General features: G+C 47.1%; 2 protein-coding genes across 2 annotated transcripts in view; both read left to right on the top strand.

Moving 5' to 3' along the window:
* TTC1 (tetratricopeptide repeat domain 1) overlaps positions 1–18,869 on the top strand; it is a 237,361-nt gene that overhangs the window by 109,254 nt on the left and 109,238 nt on the right. The gene's annotated exons all lie outside the window — the stretch shown is intronic.
* Positions 1,291–18,869, top strand: part of ADRA1B (adrenoceptor alpha 1B) — a 56,981-nt gene continuing 39,402 nt past the window's right edge. The window contains exon 1 of the mRNA XM_004587478.3: positions 1,291–2,798. Within this exon, the coding sequence (XP_004587535.2) occupies positions 1,850–2,798 (949 nt within the window). The 5' untranslated portion in view covers positions 1,291–1,849. The remainder of the gene's footprint in view (positions 2,799–18,869) is intronic.

Raw genomic sequence — 18,869 nt, 5'->3', positions numbered from 1 at the left:
CTCAGCAGGTGCTCAGCCAGTGTGAACTCCATCCCAGCACTAACAGTTCAGGTCCCCCAAACTGACCCCTCGGAGAACACAGCTCCCTCTGTAACAGTCAGTCCAGTCCTCGATGCAGGGTCCTGGGGGCAGAGTGTGACAGGGCAGCTAAGTGCTCAGCTTGGAAAGAGATCTCAGAGATGCGCTTGGCTCCCACCCTGGTTCCTCCTCCAGGGCTGCGTGTGGGTTTACACAAAGAGGCAAAACCTCTGGGGAACTACATCTGCAAAGGAGAAACGAAGATGATAACAGCCCCTTTGCTCACAAGAAAATGTAAAAATACCGGAGCACAATGTTGGGTTTAAGAAATGTGGAATAAATTCTAACCTTATCTAGGCTCTTCCCTGGGCTTTTTTTTTTCAGAGGGGGTGGGGGGAATGGATACTTCTGAGCAACATTCACTCACTCCTGGGAGTGTGTCCCTGTTGCTGAATACGCACCAGACTATCAGAGAGAAAAGAGAAACATCAGCCAAGGACTCAAATCCCCAGGGACCCGCCTCCCCCAACGCCCGCCTTAACAGCCTCGCGGCTGCTTCCCCTCTGAGTCTGCCGGCTCTTGGCTGGAACGTCCATGCAAAAACACTCCCAAGCAGCTGTTGAAAAGTTCTGATGCTCCCTCACCCCCACCCCTCTCTAACACACGCCCACTCCCAGTGCTTTTCCCTCCCTGAGCTTTCTTTTCTTGCTCCCTAACACCTGTCTGCATGTGACTCACCTCTTGATCTGTTGACGCGTTTGTCTCCTCTCGCTAGAATGCCAACACCTGGAAGGCTGGCATCTTTTTGGTTCGATTCCTAAACCCACAGTCCCTAGAAGGGAACCGGTGGAGGGGCCACGCGGGGGCAGCAGTGGGTACTCGGTCATTGAATGAATGAGTGGCTGAGTGAATGAATGAAGAGAAGCCTCCAGCTTTTGTGGAGATCCAGAGAGATGCAGAGAGGGGTGAAAGCGTAGGGATTGACCATCTCGGCTGATCTCTCCCACCTGCCTAAGCCCCCCTGCAATTGTTCCTCTTTTAGGGGCCAGTCAAGTTGCACATCTCATTAAATCCAGAGACTGATTCCGGACACCCCCTGTTCAGAGGTAAGCAAACCCTCTCCACGCGCCATCCCACTTTAGAAATCCAAAGTGAATAGGAAGAAAAATAAGCGCTGCAGGATTTTAGTCTGCGGGTGGGTAACCGGGAATCCCCACGCCCGGCTCCGCCCCCGCGCCGGTCCCGCCCCGGGTGCGCTGTTAGGGAGCGCGGGTGGAGGGGCCACGGCCAGCCTCCCTGCTGCCTGGAGTGGCGGAGTCGGGGCTGCGCAGGCCTTTGCTGGACCCGCATTGCCCCCTAGTGCCGCGCAGAGTCAGGGTGCCGGGCTCCCCCGCCTGATGTCACCGGCGTGCAGTCAGCCCAGAGGCGGCTCATTGACAGCAGACCCTCCTCGGCGCTCGCTGGGCGGAGGAGGCGCCGCGGTGCAGAGCCGCCGCGGGCCGGCCGTTGCCGGGCGCCCCTGGCCCTGCTGCCCCCTCCCGCCTGCGCCCGCCAGCCCGGCGCGCCTGCCGCGGACCATTAAACTTGGAGCTGCCGCCTCTTCCCCTCTTCTCCTTCTTCTCCTTCTCCTCCAGCAGGCGACCTAGCGGCTCGGTGCAGGCAAGGGACGTGCTGTCGCCAGAGCTGGACTGCCCTGGGGACATGACTTCTCAGAAGGCCGTCCCTGCGAAGAAGATCACAAGCAGAGCAAAGTTTCAGGGCAGCTGAGGAGCCTTCGCCGCAGCCCTTCACCCCCAATCACCCCCGCTGGCTATGGAGGGCGGACTCTAAAATGAATCCCGATCTGGACCCCGGCCACAACACATCAGCACCTGCCCACTGGGGAGAGTTGAAAAATGCCAACTTCACTGGCCCCAACCAGACCTCAAGCAACTCCTCTCTGCCCCAGCTGGACGTCACCAGGGCCATCTCCGTGGGCCTGGTGCTGGGCGCCTTCATCCTCTTTGCCATTGTGGGCAACATCCTAGTCATTCTGTCTGTGGCTTGCAACCGGCACCTGCGCACACCCACCAACTACTTCATCGTCAACCTGGCCATCGCCGACCTGCTGCTCAGCTTCACTGTCCTGCCCTTCTCCGCTGCCCTGGAGGTGCTCGGCTACTGGGTCCTGGGGCGCATCTTCTGCGACATCTGGGCAGCCGTGGACGTCCTATGCTGCACAGCGTCCATTCTGAGCCTGTGCGCCATCTCCATCGATCGCTACATTGGGGTGCGCTACTCTCTCCAGTACCCCACGCTGGTCACCCGGAGGAAGGCCATCTTGGCGCTCCTCAGTGTCTGGGTGTTGTCCACTGTCATCTCCATTGGGCCTCTGCTTGGCTGGAAGGAGCCAGCGCCCAATGATGACAAGGAATGCGGGGTCACCGAAGAGCCCTTCTATGCCTTCTTCTCCTCCCTGGGCTCCTTCTACATCCCACTGGCCGTCATTCTGGTCATGTACTGCCAAGTCTACATCGTGGCCAAGAGGACCACCAAGAACCTGGAGGCAGGGGTCATGAAAGAGATGTCCAATTCCAAGGAGCTGACCCTGAGGATCCACTCCAAGAACTTTCACGAGGACGCCCTCAGCAGTACCAAGGCCAAGGGTCACAACCCCAGGAGTTCCATAGCTGTCAAACTTTTTAAGTTCTCCAGGGAAAAGAAAGCAGCCAAGACCTTGGGCATCGTGGTTGGTATGTTCATCTTGTGCTGGCTTCCCTTCTTCATCACCCTCCCACTAGGTAAGCTGGAGATGGGCAGAGGGCAGGTGGGCATCCTCGGAGCTTGGGTCTCCTCCTGATGAGCTTGCCTTGGAGTTGTTATTGTTGAGGGCCTTGGGGTTTTTGGTGTGTTTTTGTTTTTGTGCAGTCTGTGTGTGTGTTTGAAGATTGGACAATACTGTTTGTTCTGCAAAGGGCTGTGCAGATTAAGGAGCTGGCTCAAAATCAACTCAGGTGGTAGTGGAGCACACTCAGATACCTAGCCACTCGAAATAGAAACACAGGAGGAAAATCTGGGATCGGGAATGACTCACTGCATAGCCTTGGTTCAAAAATTCAACAGGACACTGGCCCTGAGCATCACACCCGCGTTATTTTGGTAGTAACGAGGTGTCGGCTGAGGCGGCGTCACTAATGCAGCATACAGAATAGTTGTAGTTACTGCAAACGCGGCGTTCGGGAGGCAGGCAGGCAGCTCGTACGCAGGCAGGCAGCATTCATTCAGCAGTTCCTGGACTCTTGCTGCAACCACACTCCTCCAGAGCTTTGCAGAAGCTGCCCTCCAACCCCCACCCCACTCTTCCCTGCTGCCAGCTCTCTTCCCCCTGCTGGCTACCCTCCCGCCTCCATGCACTGCCTTCATTATCGCTTAATAACAGCGTTTCACAGCCACACAGTTCAGCTAGCCTCTGGCTTAACCAAAGCTTGAGATTTACAGAGGAAAAGATGACCAGAAGGTCACCCATTCTCATATTTCACCCCAAGATGTTCCTGACTCCTCTGAGTTGTGGAATGTCTAGAATGAAATGATAGCTGTCCCTACACCTTCAGCTACCAGACACCAGGAATTCCGTGTGGCCTCCCCCTTGTAGGAAAAGCACGTCCGTTCTGCTTGGTTGGGTTGCCCTGTCAATTGAGCAGCTCACAAGGGCACCTGGCTTCTTCTAAACCTAAAAGAAGGCACTGTGATATGCTGTCCACATGACTGGGGAAACTCTCGTCCCTTCTCAGAGGTAGCACCTATGCTCTTGGGTTTCTTCACATTTCCCCCTGGCAGAACAGTGCACACAATGAATGAATGGAGATAGGTGATGCTGACATGATTATGTGCCAGGACAGTGAGAGAGGTCATGACTGCTGCATGCATGGACCACATAAACCTGCAAGCTCATCAAAGACTCAAAACTGAATAGAACCCAAGCCTTGTAGCCACTCAAATCCTGAAAATCTAGTGCTTTCAAGAGGGAAGAAGAAATGTGAATGGAAAGAAAGCAAACTGATACCAGGAGTTGCATTAAGATGAGACAATGGGAGAAAAGCCTATTTAACCTGCTGTCCATGCCCTCTTAGGCCGACTTGGAGGCTAATGCCTTTCAGAAATACTTTGAGATCATTGTTAAATGGAAAAGGCTTGAAGTACAACCCCTAGTACATCCCACTGCAGACGATCTCACTTTATTTTCCTGGTGCCTTAGGGTCCTGCTGCAGGCATGTCCGGTTAACAGTGGATGATGAGTCCCACTGCACTGAACCATCACGATTGCATGTAGGGATGACTTGGTCTCTTACTAGAAACATGACCTTGGGCAAGTGACTGCTCCTGTGTGGACCTCAATCTTTTCATCAACCAAAGTTTATTCACTGGTATCCACTCCATGGGGGTTGCACTTACTAATGTGTACATGGGACTTACCATGGTATACAGCATACTATGGTACTCAGGGAAAATGAGCCATTAGTACTACAAATTAGACTCTAGTTACTCCTTCGGATTCACCTGCGCATTTTCTCCCTCTCTAGTTTGCCAGATCTCATACCTGTTTTGAACAGATCAGACAAGAACTGGGTCTTTCTCCATTTTCCTTTTCCTGTGCCCTGCATACAGCCTGCAGAGGATGTGATAAGAGCGTGCTCTGGGAGGACAAGGTCCCTATATGATGTAGGAGTGGATCAAAGGTACAGGCTTTGGCAGGAGGCCAGGGGAGCCAGTACAAACAGGTGGGGAGCTCTCCAGCATGTTGAAATGGGAAGAGCACTACTAATGGGCAGGGACAACCATATTCCCAGGCGAACCCTGCCACACATTCAGCTTTGTGACTTGAGGCTTGCTGCTTTGCCTCTCTGGACTTCAAATCTCATGCCTGAACTTCAACAGAGGGCGTGAGAGGGTGGAGCTAGAAGAAGTGATCTCAAACTTGAATGATCAGAATGACCTGGTCAACCTGATAAAAATGTAAGTACCTGAATTCCACCCATAGAGAATCAGATTCAGTAAGACTGAAGGATCCCAAGGGTCTTCATGTTAAATCAGCCTACCCAGTAACTCTGAAGAGGTTGTCCACAAACCAGGTTGTGAACCCCACAAGAGTCCCTTCAGGCTCCAACTCCCTAGAGACCAGTTTCATACCCTGCCAAGCTTGGACCTGCCCCCAGCCATAGGGTGATTTATGGATGGTGTCACTTGTCTCTGGGTCCTGCCCTTCAAGTCATCAAGCCCATGCTCAGTTTCTTCTGAAATTTCCCCATGTCTCTCTCCTTTCCACCTGTGCTCTGATACCTTGTCCCTCTTGTATCCCAGGTTTCTGGCCTCCACATGATAGGCAGTAGAGGGTCTTGCCTCCCAGATACTCTTGGAACTTGTACCCCCTCTCTGTATGATGACTGTCTGACTCTCCCAGTTGTGATCTCTTGGTGATCCCCAGTGTGCTGTCCTGCAGCTAAGTCCATCCATATCCATCTTTCCTGGAACCAGCAGGGGAGAAGAGGATTCCCCATCAGAAGTTGGGAACTGCCTTGAATTTGGTATAGATTCATCCACAGTTACTTGATTGCTTCAAATCAAGAAAGTAATGAATGTTTTCCTAATCATTGAGGAAGAACAGTCCAACAAAATGGACATGTGGGTTTCTACCTCTTCTGAGTTGAAATAACACTCAAAGGAAAGTAGTGTGATGTAGGACAATAACTCCTTTGGAATCTGAAGAAGGTTCCACATTCTGAATTTTCTGTGAAGGCCTTTTCACTCCTGAAGGGAGAAATCAGATCTGGTGGCAGGGGTGGGGGGGGACAGCTGGGAGGAGAGATATAGTGGTTGGCAGACAGAGGGATGCAAATGCAGATAGGAGTCACTTCTAGATGGTTGTAGACTTTCAGGGGCCTAGATGGAACAGATTTCCATAGCCATGTTTGTTTTCTCCATGGGAGAGAAGGGTTGGGATTCCTTCTGGGAAGGAGAAAAATAGCCATGCCCCCTATGAGATCCTGCCCAGGGGCCCTGTTTGTTTTCCCTCCACCCAGGGTTTTTGTTTTTGGGAGCAGGGCTGGGCTGTGTGCAGAGCAGGGCCTCTCAGTTCCTGCTGTGCCTTTCCTACCTGTAATGCCTCCCCTACCCTCGCCCTTATGGCCTCAAATGAAGTTGAATCCAGGACCAGTACTCACTTGCTCAAGAGAAAGGGTTGCACTCTACCAAACAATGACTTTTTTTTATTTGACCCCTGGAATCCATCCAAGGAAGGACAAGAAATAATTGGAATAGAATATAGCAGGGCTTCTAGTTCATGGGCCACACACAAGATGTTCAAGAGAATCTTGAGTTGGCTGGCATTATAATGAAGATCACCAGCCACCTGCCAGGGGCCTGGGCAAGGAATGGCTGTGTGTTGAAGGGTGGCTTACAATGAATGGAGTGGGGGAGACAGAGGTGGCGGACTGTTGCAGGAAGTGCTGAGCAAGCCAGCTGGTAGCTGAGCTTAGTGAGTTGTGTAGAAAACACTAGAACCTTGCCTTGCTCCAAATTTTTCTTCCGTCTTTTACAATGCTGAAAGGCACCAGGAAACCATTATTGAACTAGCTGCTTTCCCCTCCAAGTAAATGAAGGTCAATTTCAAAGAACAGTTGTGCTCTCTGTAGTCCTTGATCCAAACCAAAATCCTTTTCTGTATGGATTTGATTCTCCAGCCTTCTCATTCAAACGAGTGTTGATGATTTTCCACTCCCTACAAGCACGAGAGAGCCGGGGTCTCTGAGATGACTCAGGACAAAGCCACACCTACAAATGCATACACAAATCATCCAGCTTGTTGGCTTCAAGGCATAGAGAGCTGAGCTGCCCACAGAAACGCTTTTGGTTTGACTCCTTGCTGAGGGGAAAAGTTTTACACACAGGGACTCCTTCCTGGAAGTGGGACTTCCTACCGAGCTAAAATGCTTTGCATCATTTATTGAGTTAGCAGGGACTCCCTAAAGTATCTATTACACACTGTGCTGTTGAACCAAAGCCGACATGGCCCCTGCCTGCATGAGCTGCATGACCAAGTGAGATTGTATGGCTATTGGACACATCCGTACATGTAGCAGATCTTCTGCTAGACTTCCCACAGACTCTCTCACCAACCCTCCCACTCCTGAGAAATAAGCAACCTGAGAAAGGCCAAGGTCAGCTAGCCATGTTCCAGCTTAAAGCTAATTTTCTCCCTGCCTCCTGCATGACGGCACATAAGGGTCTCTCCAGGCTGTGTACTTGGCCAATCACCCCATCCAAAAGGTGAATTTTGGGGGCTGGAATCCTAGCCCTCTTTTTAAAACTGGAAGTCTGCACCTTGAATCATTCGTTCCTTCCCTGAATACATACGTATTTATTGAGTGGCTACTATGTCCAGGCATTATACTGAAAATGCAAAGTCAAACAAAAGTCCTGCTCTGTGGCGTTAGCTCTACCACGGGACACAAGCACATAAGTAAACATGAAGAAAAGAGGCTACCAGAATTGTACAATGGGATTAGTGTATCATGAGGGCCCTAAGATGTTTAAATCAAACTCTGAACCATTTAGAGAAGCTAATTCAATCATCGCAGAGAAAAAGACAAAAGAGGTGGCCAGGAAGAAAGAAAATAACACCTCAAATGCCTGATACATGAACCATGAGGAAGTAAAAGGGTCTGGAAAATAAAAGGGGGGAGGCAGATGCAGGCTGAGCCTGGAGTATAGGCCAAAAGCAGGCAAAGTACAGCCTTGGGGTCATGTTACTTAAGATTTTATGTTATGTCTATTGACTACTTTGGAAGAGTTGCAGCAGATGAAATGGGGGTATTCAGCTAACTCCCACATCAGAGTGCCTGGCTTTATCCCTGGCTCCAGCTCCTGGTTCCAGCTTCCTACTGGTGTAGACCCTGGGAGACAGTAGCAGTGGCTCGAGTGATTGTGTCCCTGCCAGCTACAGAGGAAACCCAGACTGTGTTCCTAGTTCCTGTGTTCAGCCCCATCCCACTCTCAACCATTGTAGATATTTGGGAGTGAACCAACAGATGGGATCACTCTATTCCTGTGTGTGTGTGTGTGTGTGTGTGTGTGTGTGTGTGTGTGTGTGTATCTGTTAGCCTCTCAAACAAATACAATTTTAAAAGGTGGCTCAGACCACCCTGTGGTGCAGACTTAAAGACAAGTGCAGGCTTTGCAATCACAGTGACAAGTGACAGTGAGTTACACCAGGCTGGTGACAGTGGCAGTTGAGAAAACCAGGCAGATTCACGGACTTGGTGGCTGGTTTGTGATGGTGTAGGAATAGGAAGGAGAAGGGGAAAAATGTATCCATAATAGCCCCAGGATCTCTTGGTTTGAGCCACTGAAGTAGTCCCAAGATGTCCTTTGTTGAGATGGAGAACACAGAGCTGGGAGAAGTGGCTCTAAAGGGCCATGATTCAAAAGCATAAATTCTTGGTCCCCACCACAGACCGATTATGGGACCAAGAGTGCCCACTTTTTTTTTATTAATTACGTTGTATTATGTGACATAGTTTCATAGGTACTGGGATTCTCCCCCCCTCCCCATGCCCTTCCCCCATGGTAGATTCTTCCACCTTGTTGCATAACCACAGTTCAAGTTCAAGACTGCCCACTTCTAACAAGTGTTCAGGGTGATTCCAAAACAGCATAGCCCGCCTGTGCCTCAGGACTCCTGGAATGAGGGGATCGCTTATAGAACCAAGGCAGCCCAGCTAAGCTTCTCTAAGTGCAGCTAGAGGCATTCCCAGTTCTGCCCAAGCCCTTGGTCCATTTCAGAGAAGGCAAGGTGGTTGGCAGGAGAGCAGGAGACAATTTCTTTGAACTGGATTCTCCCTGGTGAAGCAGAAATGAGAATGAACACCTGGCAGCATCCTCACCATGTCGAGTATTCTGCTGAGCACCGCAGCCCTCCGCGTAGCAAACATCATTGTCCCTGATTCTACAGCTGAGGCAGCTAGAGTTCAGAGAGACTCAGTTACTTGCCCAAAGTCACACACATTGTCTTTCAGACTCTGCTCTTGGCACTGCATAAATATCCGTGTATTTTTACCGTTGTTGACAACACTACTTCCCCAAAATCTGGGGTCTGATGGCCAATTTTTTTTTCAGATCAATGACAAAATGGGAAAAATAGTATTAAAGAGATAGTGTATTATTTTAAAAACTAAAAATATCCAACATAAATGACTGCCCTTGTATTCTAAAGGCTGTACTATGCCCTTTTTATTTGGGGATACTAACTTAGCATTCTTTGGTAAAATGATGGTAATACGAGTTAAGTAATGGTGATGGCAATGTGTATGTATGTTTTTATGTCTTAGCAAAATAAAAAATCAGTAACCCTATGTCAGACCCCTCCAAAACTGCTTTTGAAATTTTACTGTGAGTCTGCTAAAATCTTGAAATTTATGCCTGGACATCATGAATATGTATGGTGTGGAAAGAAGGGAAGAAAGAGGGAGAAAGTAAAGAGAGGGAGGAGCAGATGAGTTAGCGTCAGCTTGCTTATGAGCTTCAGTGGACGGGAGCAGAGGGCCTGGGGGAGGAAAGAGGATGTGGGGGAAGTTACAACTGTCAGATATGACAGGCTAGAAGGCCAGCATAGAGACATGCCATCTGCCATCTGCTGAGCCGAGAGAGGCCACGACGGAAACACCGGCAGCTGTGTGGGCAGCTGCAGTGCCATCACAGGTGGGCTTCCTAAGGTCTGTAATGTAGGAGGTAGCTTGTCCTGAGTATGCATGTGGTGGATAAAAACATAACTCATGGTGGCTCCAGGTTGCTCTGGAAAATTGCTTTCTTCCATGTCTGCAGGACTTTCTGCAGTCACTGTACACCCTGATGCACCTGATAATAACAATACTGACAGCTCCTATTAGCCAGGTCTCCCCCGTGCCAGGCTCATGGTGCTGCTCCCATGATTACTCTCCCTGCCCCCCGCCCCAGGCTTGTGAAGTGATGTTTCCATCTTATAGATGAAGAAATAGAAGTTCAGAGAGACTGAGCAAGCTGCCCAGCCAATCAGTGACAGGAGCTGGACTTGAATCAAGTGAGGTCATTGTCAGGGATACTCGGGTATGTGGCTATGGAACCCCCATGAAGGAAGAGCAAGAAGGAACTGGAGAAATCAGAGGCTGAGAGGTAAGAAAGGAAGGGCAGGTGGATGCCCATCATTTGGCAAATGTGAGTTTGAGATAACGACTGTAAGAGTAAATCAAGTTGTTCACGTAGCAATAGCATTAATATTGGCACTTTAGATTTTTTCCGACTTTACAGTTTGTTATTGATAATGTCATATGTATTTTGAAGATTTTTATCAAATTTGAGCAAATATGAGATTTGGAAGACTTTCCACAGTTCCGTTTCTGGCTGCCTTAGTTTCAGGCCTGACTTCACCTACACCACCCACCCAGATGTGGTGCCAGTATCTTAGAACACTCTGCCCTTGGGAGTCAGCCCATCCCCTGGGACTTTCTGTGCATGTCACAATGTCAAGTGTCAGATTGGTGAGCAATGGACTAATTCCAGAGGCCATTTATTTCCCATTCTATAGGAGATCTAGTTACTACTGACCTAGGCATACAGAAAGAAGACTGCAAACCACATTCTACATTCAACAAAACACATGTAGAATGTATCTTAACTCTTTGCTTGTTCCTCAAAATGCCCCTGAACCATCTAGTGCTACCACCACATGAACAGGAAGGGAGGGCACTTTCTGTTCCTTCAGCAACCGAGGGAATTCTGTAAACCAGTTGCAATTAATAGACCTTTCTTTTGAGAATGTCCATGGCCGTTGACCAAAATTTCTTTAAAAGAAAAAATTTATTGGGCCCAACATGATAGCCTAATGGCTAAATCCTTCCCTTGCATGCGCCAGGCTCCCATAGAGACACTGGTTCATATGCCGACTACTGCACTTCCCATTCAGCTCCCTGCCTGTGGCTTAGAAAAGCAGTCGAGAATGGCTCAAAGCCTTGGTACCTGGCACCTGCATGAGAGACCCAGAAGCTCCAAGCTGCTGGCTCCTGACTTTAGATCAGCTCAACTCTGGCCATTGTGGCCACTGGGGGAGTAAATCAGAGGATTGAAGATCTTTCTCTCTGTGTCTATAAATCTTTCTATAAATAAAATAAATAATATTAAATATAATAAAAAATAGTAAATAAAATCTCCTGAGAGATTATTTTTATTGGAAAGGCAAATTTACAGAAATAAGGAGAGATAGAAAATCTTCCATCCTCTGGCTCACTCCCCAAATGGCCACAACGGCTGGAGCTGAGCCAATACAACACCAGGAGCCAGGAGCTTCTTCTGGGTCTCCCATGTGAGTGCAAGGACCCCAGGACCTGGGCCATCTTCCACTGCTTTCTCAGGCTGTAAAGAGAAGTTGAGCAGGAGGGTCTAGAACCAGTGCCTATATGGAATGCCAGCACTGCAGGTGAAAGATTAATGTGCTACATCACTGCCCTGGGCTCCATGGTCAACATTTTTATGGCCTGGTGTGGGGACGAGGTTAGAGGTATCCATGAAGACAGGAGCCCTGAAGCTAATCTTTCAGCTACACCGAAATACTCCAGGATGACTCTCCCCAGCAACCTAAAGGCAAATCTGCTTACCTTCTCCTGTAAGAAGTGACCAAATCCTTTGTCGCTGCTGAACACAGATCCTTACACAAGCTGGTTAAGTGAACGAGTGAGCTGTACTGTAAACTCAGTAGACCTGAATGCACTGTTTTCCATTTCCCAAATAGACTTTCCTGCCTCTGTGCCTTTGCTCTTGCTATTCCCTCTGCCATCAGTATGTTTCCTGTCCCTTCTGAATATCCAAATCCTCCTCACCCAGCTCTGTGGAAACCTTCCTCATGAAGTCACCTCCTACAGCAGTCACTTCCTTCACACCTGGTTTCTATGGCTTGTTACAAACACCTGGGAGAGCATAACCAGGCTGCAAACTCTTGGAGGGGGTAGAGACTAGCTCTGAATCATCATCTTCTTGTGTCCCATGCCAGGAAACATCTACATAGTGAGTAAGTGACAGTTGGAATTCACAGTGTGTGCCAGACTTCGTCTGCCACTTGAGCCTCTCATACAAGGCTATTGCAAAAGTTTATGGGAAAATAGAAAAAGAGGTATGTTTGCTATGTTACAAAAAATGTTTTTGAGAGGCAGATATTGTAGGACAATAAGCTTGTGACTATAATGCTAGCATCCTGTATGTTTGCCAACTCGAGTCATGGCAGCTCAAGTTCCAATCCATCTTCCTGATAGTGTGCCTGGCAAGGCAGTGAAGATGGCCTAAATACTTGGATCACTAACACCTATGTGGGATACCTGGATGAAGTTTCAAACGGCTGGCTATAGTCCAGTACAACCCACTAACTTCAGCCTGGTCCTACTCTGCCTTCTGTGGTCATTTGGGGAGTGAACCAGCAGATGAGACTGATCTCTCTCTCTCTCTCTCTCTCTTTCTCTCTTTCTCTCTGCCACTTTTTCAAACAAATTTTTAAAATTTCAAATCTACACATAATTTTCTGTAAGACATTTTTTTATATCTTTTGGAGACCTTTCATAGATATTAGTGTTTTCACATTTTCTAAATGAGGAATGGAAGGATCTTCAAAAGGCTAAATGGCTTGTTCCATTCCTGGAAATTACCAAAAACATTTTAGAGAGTTGTATTCAGTTATTGTAAAACCAATATGCCTCTCTCAGCCTGCTCAGGGAGCCATTGGAGAAGAATGGGGCTAGTGAAGGCCCTGGACACAGGCATGAGTTGGGTTGTCGGATGGCGTCTTCAGAGGCCGAAGGTATTGGGCAAGTCCTCACCTTAGGATGGTGGACTTAGGATGTTTTGATTTTTACCATGGTGTGGAAACACTAAATATTCCTTAGGGATCATACTTGGAATTGTGAATTGGGAGCTAGCAATACGCTGTGCTGGGCAGAGGCAGCTCCTAGTGAGCCTTGGGATCCTGAGGGCAAGCAATGCCCCACAGGGTGCTTGTTGTGTTGCTGAGCTGGGATGTTTGGTCAGTTAGGTGTGTGTGATGCATTTTTTAATTTACAGTATCTTCAACTTGCAGTGGGCTCATCAGGGTGGAGCTTCATCATGAATCAAAGAGAATCTCTAATTGTCTTACATGAAAACAACACAAGGAGAAAAGCCTAAGTTTAAGGAAAACCAACAACATTTTGGTTTTCCCCATGAAGCAAACCTTGCTTTGTTTAATATCAAGAAGCAGAGGAAGCTGGGCTTTAATACTCCAAGGACACCCCAGGTTTGTGTGTTGGGTAATGGAGTGACTACAGCCTAGTTTGCCACAGGTAGTCCTCATTTGTGCCTTGTTAGGAAAACATGGTTATTATCATTACCCCTTCTTATTCTCAAAAATGTCTTGATTCAAACTACAGTAGAATAGTATCTCTTCTATTTTAAAGGCCAGAGTGAGAGTGTTTGCAGTGGGGCTATCATGTCATACCCCAGTATGAGAGCAGTGAGGAGACAGAGAGCGGAGGCACCTCCATGTCAGGGGAGGATGGGCATAGCTTGCCCTGTGCACCTTTGGTGAGAAACAGGGCTTCCTGTAAATGTTGGTTGGAAATTTTTAAATGAAGCTCTCTTCATTTAACACCTTGACCCTGCTTATACCTGTGCTTGACTGACCTGGACTGGCCCCAAGTCCTCAGTGAATAAATGGAGAAATAGGGGCCAGTGTTTTGGGACAGTGAGTGGAAACTGCCTGTTATGACATTGGCATGGCACCTTGGAGTCCTGTTTCAAGCACCAGCTACCCTGTTTCTAATCCCATTCCCTACTGAGGATAGCCCAAGTACTTGAGCCCCTGCTACCCATGTGGGAAACCTGAATGGAGTTCCTGACTCATAATCTCCACCTGATCTCATCCTGCCTTTTGCAACCATTTGGGGAGTAAACCACGGCATGAAAAAAATCTCTCTTTTTTTTTGTCTCTTCATCTTTGTCATTTTGCCTTTCAAGTAAACAAGTCTTTAAGAAAAGAGCAGGGGACGAGGGAGAAGTGATCGGTTTCAGCACCAGATATGTGATGTAATATCGATGATGACAGTCTGGTGGGCTGAAATAAGTTCTGGAGCTGAGCAGAAGGAAGGGGAACTGTGCTGGAAGGAGTTGCAAGGCTGGCATGGCTGCAGGAGCAGAGCCATCCTCACCCCATCTAGCCTTACCCCTCCTGGTGTGACAAAGCGTGAGTCAGCCCAAAGAACAGTTGAATCTGTCCTCCCAAGCAACCTAGTGTTTTTAGGGCTCTGTCAACACCCTTGGCCACACCCACCCATATCAGAGCCCCCATTGAACGTTTCAGTGTCCCCTTCTCTGCACACACAGAGACTGTGCTAGAAAAGTTGCACCAGTGAGCAGTTCAGGCCAAAATGTTCAGAAACAGAATGTTCTAGCACATACAAGTAGACCATTCCTCACAGAACCCCACCCCCACATGTAACTTTTTTGAGTGGAGTCTTGCCCCCCTAAACTTTTTCTCTCTTCCAGGATGAGTCAAGGCTTGACCTTGCCCGCTCTTTAAAATTCTTTAAAGTAGAGTTTCCTGCAAGGCTAACATGTGTGACTTGGAGGCTGAGCTTAGCGCCTTGGCTGAGTCCCAGAAGGAGGTTAAAATGGGACCAAGGGCAACCAGGGCTCACTGTCATTTGCAGGCGCCGGCCTCAGGGTTCACACTCGCAGCACAGGGCTAGGCCGACATCCAGGAAGGCAGCTGGTCAGGGAGGAGGAGAAGGATCCACCAACTGGAACAACAACAACCAAATTCCATGTCTGATTCATAGATTCAGGCCAATAATTGCCCCTGGCATCAAGACAGCAAGACAGGGGTAGGATCCCATTTCCTACCACCAGGGATGTCCTTCAGCAGCAGTCTTTTGCAACACCTTGTCCCCAACTCTTCAGAATTCACCTCAGCACAAGGGGTCTATGGGATCTTTGTTGTTGGTCCGTGGACCACTTCAGCAGGTTGACAAAGCCCCTCTCAGAACAGACATGGAAAATGAAAGACATAGGGTTTCAACAAAATCCAATTATATTGAAATACTGTTATTGTAATGATGAAAACCAAATTTATTATAGAGTTTAAAAGTGTCTTGCTTAACATATTAAATAAACAAGATCTAGCAGCCAGTCAAATAAATAACTACTATAATTTTGAAATAGTGACAAGAGGAAATATTTCAAGAAATCTGCAGTGAGTGCAATGTGATAGTATAAATTTGATTTTTGTGTGTGACAAATCCTGCTGATGCTACTAGGGCTTAGAGCCTGCATGCCTACAGAAGGAAATGCAAAGGTTTTGTTTTATGTTTCATTTTGTAGTTTTGGGCTATTTGTTTGCTTTTTAAAGAAAAAGGTATGTTCCCCCCCACCATGGACCCCGTAACCACAGAATAAGAGAGCCCTACCTTAGTACATTACAAAGGATGTGAAATATCATCTTTTCTTTATATTAAAGAAAAAGCTTATGACCACAAAGCACCTGAACTATGTCATCATGCTTTGTAACTAGTATGTGTGAATATGCATAATAATGTTTTCATTTGTTTCATTTTTATTTCTAATGCAGAGTTACAGAGAGGAGAGAGAAAGATCCTCCATTTTCTTTTTCGCTCCCAAATGGTCACAACAGCCAGGATTAAAATAATTTAAAGCCAGGAGATAGAAGCTTCTTCTGGGTCTCACACAGAGGCCCAAGAACTTGGACCATCCTCCACTGCTTTCCTAGGCCGTAAACAGAGAACTAGATAGGAAGTGGAGCAGCCGGGACTTGAACAGGCACCATATGGGATGCTAACACTTGTAAGCAGAAGCTTAGCCTACTATGCCATGTGACAACCTTGCATAGCAATATTTTTTATCAATTGTCTTTTTTTTTTAAAGATTTATTTATTTTATTACAAAGTCAGATATACAGAGAGGAGGAGAGACAGAGAGGAAGATCTTCCGTCCGATGATTCACTCCCCAAGTGAGCCACAACGGCCGGTGCGCGCCAATCAGAAGCCGGGAACCAGGAACCTCTTCCAGGTCTCCCACATAGGTGCAGGGTCCCAATGCATTGGGCCGTTCTCGACTGCCTTCCCAGGCCACAAGCAGGGAGCTGGATGGGAAGTGGAGCTGCCGGGATTAGAACCGGCGCCCATATGGGATCCCGGGGCGTTCAAGGTGAGGACTTTAGCCGCTAGGCCACGCCACTGGGCCCTATCAATTGTCTTTTTAAATGATGCATAGACTTATTTAAACCATGAAGAGGAAAAGAGAGACCAATGAGAAAATGTTTCTGCTTCACTAAACCCCATGATTCACATCTCCCCAACATTCAGTCTTTTTCTCTGTAGGTAAGTACTGTTTCCAGATTAGTTCTGTGACCTTCCAGAAATATTCTATTTGTATATTCAAATATAGATGTAAGTATGTGTGTGAGTGTACATTGGAAGGCATAAGCATATGGAATGCTCATTCTGCACTGTGTTTATTTTACTGTTGGTGTTGTTTGAAAAACCCTTCCGTGAAGGTTGTATATTTTACTCAAGATTATGTCAGAGTGTACACAGTTACTACTCTTTTCCTGGCTGCATAGTAACTCATTTATCTGAGTGTGCTGTTTGAATTACCAATTTCCCCGTTGGTTGATATTCAGGTTACTCTTGGTCTTTCATATCTACAAATGTGTTCCAATGTGAACATTCACATATACAAGAACATTTCAGGAAGTTCATGGAAAATGAATTAGAAGCTAATTTTGACACCCAAATTTTCAAAAGCCCTAAATAGTTTTTTTTATAATATACATTTTCCATAAAATTTTTTGAAGATCTTTCATGTATATAGATAAAACATATATGCCCATGTATTCTGGATAAATTCCTAGAAATAAAATCACAGAGGCCTGGAATGTTTGGTACTTTAGATTTAACTTGATTTTGCCTTGTTTTTATTAAATGAAAAATTGAAGGTATACTGAAATATAAAAGTGTTTTTAAAAATAGGTTAGGGGCTAGAGCTGTGATATAGTGAGTAAAGCCTCTGCCTGCAGTGCCAGCATCGCATAGGGGTATTAATTTATGTCCCAGCTGCTCCACTTCTGATCCAGTTCCATGCTAATGTGCCTAGGAAAACAGCGAATGATGATCCAAGGACTTGGGCTCCTGCATCTACAACATGGGAGACCTGGAAGAAGCTCCTGGCTCCTGGCTTTGGCCTAGCCTAGCCCTGGTCATTACAGTAGTGAAACCAGCATATGGAAGACCTGTGTGTGTGTGTGTGTGTGTGTGTGTGTGTGTGTGTGTGTATGCATGCGGGCCCCCCCTCACTCTTCCTCTCTCTCTCTTTCTCTCTCTTTCTCTCTCTCTCCTCTCTTTGTAACTTCACCTTTCAAATAAACAAATAAATAAATGTAGGGTTTTGGGGGGGCTGTTAATTTAGTATTTAAGGAGTAGGGTATCTGTATTATTTCCTATATTGCAATGAACAAATACACTGATTTACAATTCAGAACACCCATTTAAGAAGATGTGACAGAGTAGGCATTGAGCTTAGGGGTTCTGATGCCCTTATCCCATCACTGAATACCTGTATTGGATGCCCGGCTCTGGCTCTCAATTCCAGATTCCTGCCAAGGTAGACCCTAGAGGACAACAGTGATGATTTATGTAATTGGATTCCTGCCACCCACACGGGAAACCTGGTCTGCCTTTCTAGGTCCTAGCTCCCAGTTTCAGGTCCAGCCCAGTCCCATCCCAGTCTTTTTTTTTTTTTTAAAGATTTATTCATTTTATTACAGTTAGATATACACAGAGGAGGAGAGACAGAGAGGAAGATCTTCCGTCCGATGATTCACTCCCCAAGTGAGCCACAACGGCCGGTGCGCGCCAATCAGAAGCCGGGAACCTGGAACCTCTTCTGGGTCTCCCACGCGGGTGCAGTGTCCCAATGCATTGGGCTGTCCTCGACTGCTTTCCCAGGCCACAAGCAGGGAGCTGGATGGGAAGTGGAGCTGCCGGGATCAGAACCGGCGCACATATGGGATCCCGGGGCTTTCAAGGCGAGGACTTTAGCCACTAGGCCACGCCTCCGGGCCCCCATCCCAGTCTTTACAGGCATTTTGGGGAATGAACCAGTGGATAAAAAATGTCTTTCTCCCCACTCCCTCTCTCTCTTTCTCTTCCTCTCAAATAAAGAAAATTAATATGGGAGATTAGAAATCAGATTTTAATAGAATTATAATAGAAACTATCATATTTTTTATTTTAGGAGAAAGTTTGTGAATAGCTAAAAAAAGACTGTTATCTTTAGTCATTTTTAATTTAGCTTTGCATTTATATATGTTTGAGTGTGTGTGTGTGTGTGTGTGTGTGAATACATATATACCCTACTCTGTGACTGTCAGCCCTGAAATACTTAGAAATGAATGCAGCTCCTTCTTCCTCTGATTCCCTGCCCACTCCTGGAGTGAAAAAACATGTTGCAGGTTCTTGATTTTTGGCTTTGTATTTTTCCCCAGAGTCAGAGAATTGTTCTTTCCTGGTAGGAAAAATAATAGTAATAATTTATAAATAACAGTAAGGCATAAAAAAGAAGGGAAAAGTCACTCATAAGCAAAGCACCTGTCTTTGTTCATTTGGGCTGCTATAACAAAATACCTGAGAATGGATAATTTATAAGAAATTTACTGAATAATAAACCTATTGTGCTCATTTTGGGAGCTGAGAAGTGCAGGATGAAGGCCCTGGCAGCTTTGGTGAAGTGAGGACCTGTTCTTCAGGGATGC

This window comes from Ochotona princeps, chromosome 19, assembly GCF_030435755.1.
Source record: "Ochotona princeps isolate mOchPri1 chromosome 19, mOchPri1.hap1, whole genome shotgun sequence".
NCBI lineage: Eukaryota > Metazoa > Chordata > Mammalia > Lagomorpha > Ochotonidae > Ochotona > Ochotona princeps.
This window is presented reverse-complemented; position numbering and strand designations above follow the sequence as displayed.